An 8,604-nucleotide genomic window follows, 5' to 3' on the forward strand; every position below is an offset into this window, starting at 1 on the left:
AAAATAGAACAGAAAGTGTGCTTACGCATTAGTATCTTCCACAATATAGATCTTCGGTCGCTGCCCATCATCTTGTTCTTGTTGTTCCTCGTTAGAAAGTGCTTGGTCACCCTCTTCTTGAACATCCTCTTTCGAGGTGTGATGGGGAGGACTTTGCAAAACATGATGAGTATATCCTGGGGTAGGAATGAATCTGAATTCCTCGGAAGTCGGGATTGATGGTTGAGGCTGATTAATAGGTGGCGGTGTTGGGTTTGTCTGAGCTAGTGGTGGTGTTGGGTTTGTATGAGTCGTTGATGCAGGTTGCGAAGGTGGAGGTGTTGGATTTTTCCTAGTCTTTGATGGAGGGTGCAAAAATGGTGGTGTTGGATTTGTATGAATCAGTGGTAGAGGCTGAGTAGGTGGTGGTGTTGGTTTTGTCTGAATCAGTGGTGGAGGCTGAGTAGGTGGTGGTGTTGGTTTTGTCTGAATCGATGGTGAAGGCTGAGTAGGAAGTGGTGTTTTAGTTGTCTGAATCGGTGGTGGATGTTTTTTCTGAGTATGTGGTGGCGGTGGGTTCTTTGAACCAGGTTTCCCATGCACCATGCGAGAATTCTTTATAGCAATACTCCCAGGTGGAATTTGTCGTTGACGACATAACCTGTCAACAAAACTTTTTTACACAATTGACATTATCAATAACATTAGCAAAAATGCATCAAAAAATATTAAATTGCAAAGAAACGAACTAGTGAAGGTTAAGCCATCTTACTTGTTCGTGCTTGATGGTGCTTTTCTCTTTCCGTTTTGTCCAGTCATTTGAATAGAAGCTAACAATAAAGCTTCCAACAATAAAAAATTTAGCCTAAAACATTTTCACATATCACATCAATAGTATACACTTAGTACATCAGATCATTATTATAATTTATATGACCCAGAAATAGAGTGACTACAATTTAATATGAAAACACAAATCCTAAATTAAGAGATATCTAGTATGAAACAAGTAAAAGGAATCTAGCATATATAAAAGTTTATCAATCAGAAGTGATGAACACAGTGAAACACTGAAGAATGGTGGGAGTGATGAACAAAAGCATCAAATATAAAATAAGTTATAAAATACTAGTAACATAGATTACAAGTCAACATAGATATTCAAATTGATAAAATCATAAGATAAAGTACTAGTAACATAAAATACAAGTCAATATAGAAACACAAGATAAAATGTTCTCTCAATATTGAATCATTGGTTCAGTTGTCATTGTTATCTCGACGTCGCCATCAATTAACCCCCCATCAGCTAAACCACGTATTTGTTCAACTTCGGTAATAGGCACAACCGGTAACATTTCATCAGATTGATAAGGAATTTCATCCCCGGTGTTGTCTATCTCAACATAACCCCTTGGTTTTGTGGTGATTGCTGCACACCATCCACGCATATTTCTACACGTTTCTGGATAAGGGACATAATACACTTGTTTTGCTTCTTGTGCAAGAATGAATGGGTCATACTGACGATATCGCTTATTCATCTTAATATCAACAATATTGTACTCAGTAATAGCTTTTGTGCCACTATTCTTTGTTGGATCAAACCAATCACAATAAAATAGGGCAATCTTGTTGCTAAAGCCGTTGTATTCCAATTGAAGGATACGTTGGATGATGCCATAAAAATCGTTTTCTCCTCCATTTGTAAGACCTTTAACATATACCCCACAATTAGTAGTCTTTTTACCATGACTCCATTCTTGAGTGTGAAACTTGTACCCATTAACAAAGTATATGTTCCATGATGTTGCCTTCGGATTAGGACCGAGAGCTAATGCCTTCAGGTGTGGACTAGTTGTTCCATTCCTCTCATCATTCACCTAAAAAATACACCTAACCTTAGTTATAGTTTATTGTCAACCACATAATATAAATCATGAGATAAATACTAACATAGTCCTTTAGCCATGAAGGAAATTGCTCGTGTATAAGACCAGAAGCATCTTCCTCATTGATAGAATGATATTGCATGAACAATCTGACACCGGCCATAAAATCTATGAGTATATATATGCAAAATGGTTGACATCAACACAATTGTTTTACAAAAATGTACTTACTCGAGATACGGTTTAACCTCGTCACAATTGATTAAGACGTGCACATGAGCAGACTTCCATTCCTTATCAATCACCCAATAGTCACGAGATTTCCACTAGGACGGCCACATTTGCTAAAAATTGAAAGTGTAATTGGTTGGGAGTTCTCATCATCTGGTCGAGGATCATTCCTTAAACTTGTACTTGGAAACAAACTAAAGGTCTTGAAATAGTGAGAGAAAAAATGAGTAGTTTCACGGTGCAAGTAGGCAGTGCATATTGAACCTTCAACCCTGGCTTTATTTTTCACCGAACGCTTGAAGTCTCCCATCAATCTACACATGAAAAGATTAAAAGATGTTTTTTCATTAACATAATCTATAGAAATTGAACATCATTTACCTTTCAAATGGATACATCCAACGATATTGTACAGGACCACCAAGAATTGCTTCATTAGGTAGGTGAATCGGGAGATGTTCCATTGAGTCAAAGAAACCTGGAGGAAAAATTCTTTCAAGCTTGCATATGATGATGGTAATGTTTTGTTCCAACCTGACAAGGTCTTCCAACTTCAACGTATTACAACACAAGTCTTTGAAAAAACGACTTAACTCAGTTAGTGGCTTCCATATCTCAGGAGGTAAGGAACGAAAAGCAATTGGAAGCAAACACTCCATGAATACATGACAGTCATGGCTTTTCATCCCCTTCATCCTACCTTTGGTGACATCAGCACACCTAGAAAGATTTGAGGCATAACCATCAGGCATTTTTAGTTCCTTAATCCATCTACATACTAATTTTGCCTCTTCGGATGTCAAAGAAAATTTTGCCTTTGGCTTAGCCATCTTCCCATTAGGTAGAGTAACCATCTCTAAATCTCCGCGTAAAGAATTAAGAGGTAAATCCAATCTTGCCTTCTCATTGTCCTTTGTTTTTGCAGGATCATTCATGACAGTGTAAAACACATTATCAAATACATTTTTCTCTATGTGCATCACATCAAGGTTGTGCCTTAACAAGTTGTCCTTCCAATATGGAAGATCCCAAAATATACTTCTTTTGATCCAATTATGTTGTTTCCCATACCCTGGAAATTTGGTGGCCCAATCACTATCTGTAACTTTTGGAAAATCACGAACTGCTTCCCAGACATCATGGCCGGTAAACATGTATAGTGGGTTTTTTTTCTTCATCATGTTTTTTGTAAACCTCTTTTTACTTTTCCTAAACGGATGATCCATTGGTAAGAACCTACGATGACAATCAAACCAACAACTTTTTCCACCATATCCTAAGGTGAAAGCATCCGTACTGTCCATGCAATAAGGGCATGCTAATCTACCTTGTGTCCCTCATCCAGACAACATACCATATGCTGGAAAATCATTGATTGTCCACATTAAATGCGCTCTCATTACAAAATTTTGTTGCATAGAGATATCATATGTCAAAATGCCATCTCTCCACAAGCGCTGCAAATCATCAATCAAAGGTTGCAAGTAGACATCTATTTTAACTTTTGGATTGTACGGTCCAGGTACAAGACAAGTCAAAAACATGTATGGTTTGGTCATGCACATTTCGGAAGGTAGATTGTAGGGTGTGACTATTACCGGCCAACATGAATATGGAGTACTAGAGGCTTGGATGTAAGGGGTAAACCCATCCGTACATAAACCTAATCTTACATTTCTCGGGTCACTAGCATAATCGGGATAAACTTCATCGAAGTGTTTCCATGCTTTTCCATCAGATGGGTGACGTAAAACATTTGGATCACTAGGGTTCTCACGATGCCATCTCATTTGAGATGCAGATTCCTTTGAAGCAAAAAGTCGTTGTAACCTAGGAATGATTGGAAAATAGAACATTCTCTTCACTGCCACATCTTTGTAATTTCCCATTCCACACTTTCGAGGAACATACCTAGCAGCTCCACAAACTCTACATTGAGTTAAAGTGCTATCTTCTTTAAAATATAATAAGCATCCATTCACACAACAATCAATTTTCTCAACCTCTAATCCTAACTTAGACACCAACTTCTTCACTTTGTAATAGTTTTCAGGTAAGCATCCTTTAGTTGGACAAACATCGATTAGCATTTGGGAGAAAAAATTCATGGCCTTTTGAGGAACATGCCAATTAGACATGGCAGCCAACATCTTAGCTGAAATAGATAGTCTGGATTCAGAAGCTCCCTCATAAATCGGTTGGTTTGCGGAAATCAATTCATCATAAAATCGTTGAACTTTTTCATTTGGTACCTCACCCTCACTAACTGTTTCATTTTCCATATCAGCATTCACATTTGGGGCATTAACAAATGGTATGAAAACATCAGAGACCATTTCATTCATTGCATGAAATTGTTCTTCATCACCTGTATTATCTCCACCAGCATTCCCACCGCTACTAATATGACCATCAAGGTCCACATTTTGATTCGCTTCTCCATGATCAATCCATGTATAATAGTTGGGCAAAAAACCATATTTGTACAAGTGATGTTTGACCTCATTAGGCGTTTTCAAGAGAATGCAACCGCATTTTACACAAGGACACCTTATCCCCCCCTCGTTTAAAAATTGTGGTCGATTCATGGATTTAGTGACAAAATCCTCTACTCCACTAACAAAACCATCTTTCAAACCATACCTATCAGAGTTAACTCTATCATACATCCAACTTCGACCCATTTTCTACATTAAAAACAAACATAAGTTTATCTATTTCAAATAGATTTATATATTTCTCAAAGTACGAAAGATTAAATCTAGGGAATATATTACAAATAGATTTATCTATTTCAAATAGATTTATCCATTTTCTACATACTAATGTCTAAAATTGGAAGAAATTAAAAACAGAGTCAAATATGTTACACAAGGTAGATTAGCAGCCACCAATATTAACATCCACCAATAATTCTCTTCTTAGTATACACCAAAATTAAAAACAGAGTCATATTATTAGTTTTAACAGCCACCAATAATTCTCTTCTTAGTATATGTTTGGACCCACAAACAACTAGTAACAAAAATATGCTATACTGAATATCGAGGTGGTTCAACAAGTTTTAGATATTAATTTCTAGTATTTTCTAATATAATCTTAGGATTATTATTCAAAATAAAGTTAAAAATATCTTCAATCTAATAATAGCAATTGGTTAAGAGTATAATAAAACGGCAGCGCATTATTAGAACAGCATCAACTTAGAACAGTAAAATAACAAACACTACTTATTATACCACCACCATCACAAACAACACAAAACTCTCTCTTCAATCAATTTTCAGAAAAAAAACATTATACTATTCTCCATCATTATCATCTCATTCATCATCGATATTTATTACTGAACACTACTTTTGTATTTGTTCTCTTCTGTTACTGACAAACATATAAACCCACAAAACACACGCGTCCTCTAGAAAGACCTTTTTCAATCCAAAAAAAATATGATCAATCACAGTAAACATGTCAAAATGAAAAATGAGCACAAATCACAAATTCTGAAGTATGATCACAAAATGAAATATGATCAATCACTAACACTTTTTTGGTGGCTAGAACACTGATGGCCGCGGTTCAGTGTATTTGGAGAAGGGATTGTATTGTGATGAATTCAAATGTAGGTTAGGTGGTTGCTCGACATAGTGATGGGAGGAAAGGTTAAAGGTATAAGCAATGGTGTCAGAACCAAATATTCACCAATTTAAGCCAATTATCAGTAGTTCAAACACTTTTAATTTAGTCCTTTAGAAATGGAGCAGCTTTCTTCATTATCTTGTGACACTTACAAGTTAAAACCAATGAATCTTCCTTTCAATAGCCGTAAAATTTTGAACCATAATCACTCACTCAAAGAGAAGGAAAACAAAACATAGGAAAACAAAACATAGGAAAACAAATAACATTAATTCTTGACCAAGATTTGCATCAAAGGGAAACTTATTAAAAATTGATTCACACAGTCAAATAAAGCAAAACAAAGATAAAAGTTCATGCTTCCCTATGAACAATCAAACCAAAAAAACATTGACACATTTTTTTCTAAACATTTAAATCATTTCTGTGTGTTCTCTGAACACCTTCAAGATATTAGAAAAAGTAACAATGCCAATTAAGCTGCAATCATCATCAATAACCCACAAGTAGTCCACTCTATGAGCAATTGCTTGAATCATCACAGCAATCAAAGAGCTTTTTGGATGGCACACTATAGCCTCTGCCTTCCGCACAAATCTCGCCGAGTAACTCGACGACCTTGCGTACTTTCCCGACCTATTCAAACTCCTGGTCGTACTTTCCTCATCAGACGAAGACGAGGCCGACATATCACTGCCTAGAGAAGTCAGAATTGTAAACTTATGCAGCAATTTCTCCAGATTCTTCTCCTTCAACCTGGCCTTCACAACGCTAACCAGACCCTCTGGCGGGCCGCCATAGTCAATGTAGGACATCAAGTCCCCTGCAGACAAAGTTGTCACAGCGGCCGCAACTGACTCGTCACAGCAAGCAAGCGTGAAGGGCGATATCTCGCCAATGAATGTTCCATCACTGTCGACAACAGCAACAGAAGTTTGTTGCGCAAGGGACTTTGAGATGGCTTCAACAACGGAAGCCGCGGGGGAATAGTAATCAATGACTGTCGCACCCCAATTTTTGACCTACAAATTTCATTCATATGATCATGTTGCGTTTGTATTTCGTTTGCATTCAAATTATCGCATTTGTTGCATATTTTCCGGTTTTATTCATCCTTTTAATTTCTACTTCAAAAAATCAAAAAAATTCATTAATTTCATTTAGATTTAGGTCTTTATATCATTTCAATTTAAAAAGATATCAAAAAATATGTGTATTAGTTTATTATTATTATTTAGTTATTATTATAATCTTTATTTTTTTCTTTCTTTAATTTTATAGTTATTATTATCATTATTATTATTATTATTATTATTGACCTTATGTCCAAGTGGTCCAAAAAATACAAAAGAATAAGAACAAAGTGGTTTTCTTCATATCTCTGCATCGCATCACAAAACAGTCCAAAAATTCTGCTCCATACAACTGCACACAGCATGCCTGCTACAACGGTCCATAAACCTGCTGCAACCAGTCTACAAACCTCTTGCTGCTCCACTACTTGCTAAGGCCAAAGCTTGCACAAAAATGGTTAAACCAAAACCTGCATACAAAAGTAATAAACAGCTTACTACAAATGTTCAAATTAACCCAAATTTTCCCCCCAAAAAACTCTTTGATTTCATCTATAAATCAGAACAAAAACCACAGCAACCAGGGGGAGGAAAAAGTCACACGAAAAACTCTGCATAAATTTGTTTATCGTCCTCCAAAAATCTTTTTGAACACCATCTTCATATGACCACCTTCACTCCATAACTTGTAACCATCATAAACCTGCAAACAGCCACACACAACACACAGCAAGGACCGCAACACACCAACCACACCGAATCTTCAAACATAACTCCATCCTAACACACAAACTTGCCAAATCTCCCTCAGTTCACAACAACATCTGCCATCACCGATACACACAAACTACCACACAACATCGAACCAACACAACATCTTCATCAACTCAAAAAGACGCAACAACAACAACCGCAAACAACAACGATTCGCAGTCGTACCTGAAGATCACCGGTGATTCCAAGGTCGTCGGACTTGCTCTGATAAGGTCGGTGACGTCTCATCTTCTGTCTATTCTTTAGATCGTTGCCTTTATTTCTTTTCATTGGTGAATAACCCTATGTTGATTGCTTGAAATTCTTCACGGTTATCATTTAATATGGTATTGATTTTGTACTTGTGTTCTTGATGAACCGAGAGAGTGAGGTTCGATTAAGTGAAAGAGATGCGAGACCGCGAGCGTGTGAGATGTGAGGAATTGTTTTTTTTGCTGTTGTTCACCGTGAGAGAGGCAGAGAATCGTGAGACAAAAAGTGTAATTGGGGGCGGATGGTCTCATTGAGTATTAGGGTTTACTTTGTTCTAGTAGGATCTTGGGCTTGGTGTTAGTTAAGCCCAGCGAAGTTTTCTTTGTTCACACCCTATTTTGCATGCTTACACCCCCCCATTTTATTTATTTTCTTGCCTATTTAACTTGTTTGATTTAGCTTCTTTAATATTTTGTTTTGCTTTTAATTTCTAATAAAAAATACAAAAAAAACATGTTTCTAGATTTTAGACTTTATTCTCATGTTAAAAATACCAAAAAATATTAGATTAATTTCAATCAATAAACCTTGGTCCAATGCCAAGTCGTTACAATTATTTCCTCGATCCAACGTCGAGTTTCTTTTTTACAAAAATTCTTTAAACGGTACCAAAAGATCGAGTGACAAGAAGTGTACACCTCTTGAATACCCCGATTCTTTCGGATTAACACCCTTTTTTAAACCTGTCATTAATTAAATCAAAGTGATTAAGTGACAAGGGGTGAACACCTCTTGAATACCTTCAATCCTTTGAATCAAACAAT

At 36.4% G+C, this 8,604-nt stretch overlaps 2 protein-coding genes across 2 annotated transcripts; both read right to left on the bottom strand.

Annotated features, from left to right (window-relative positions):
- Positions 1 to 3,439: 3,439 nt before the first annotated feature.
- On the bottom strand, positions 3,440 to 4,786 carry LOC131618615 (uncharacterized). The gene has a single exon (XM_058889798.1). It carries the CDS (start codon positions 4,784 to 4,786, stop codon positions 3,440 to 3,442), a length of 1,347 nt encoding a protein of 448 aa, XP_058745781.1.
- Positions 4,787 to 5,917: 1,131 nt separating this feature from the next.
- On the bottom strand, positions 5,918 to 7,858 carry LOC131618616 (CBS domain-containing protein CBSX5-like). The gene is made up of 4 exons (XM_058889799.1): positions 7,754 to 7,858; positions 7,487 to 7,517; positions 7,225 to 7,284; positions 5,918 to 6,741 (listed from the first exon to the last, which is right to left on the bottom strand). The coding sequence occupies exons 1-4, from the start codon at positions 7,856 to 7,858 to the stop codon at positions 6,155 to 6,157; spliced, it is 783 nt and encodes a 260-aa protein (XP_058745782.1). The 3' UTR covers positions 5,918 to 6,154.
- Between the last annotated feature and the right edge of the window lie 746 nt (positions 7,859 to 8,604).

Source organism: Vicia villosa, linkage group LG7 (genome assembly GCF_029867415.1).
Source record: "Vicia villosa cultivar HV-30 ecotype Madison, WI linkage group LG7, Vvil1.0, whole genome shotgun sequence".
NCBI classification, from domain to species: domain Eukaryota; kingdom Viridiplantae; phylum Streptophyta; class Magnoliopsida; order Fabales; family Fabaceae; genus Vicia; species Vicia villosa.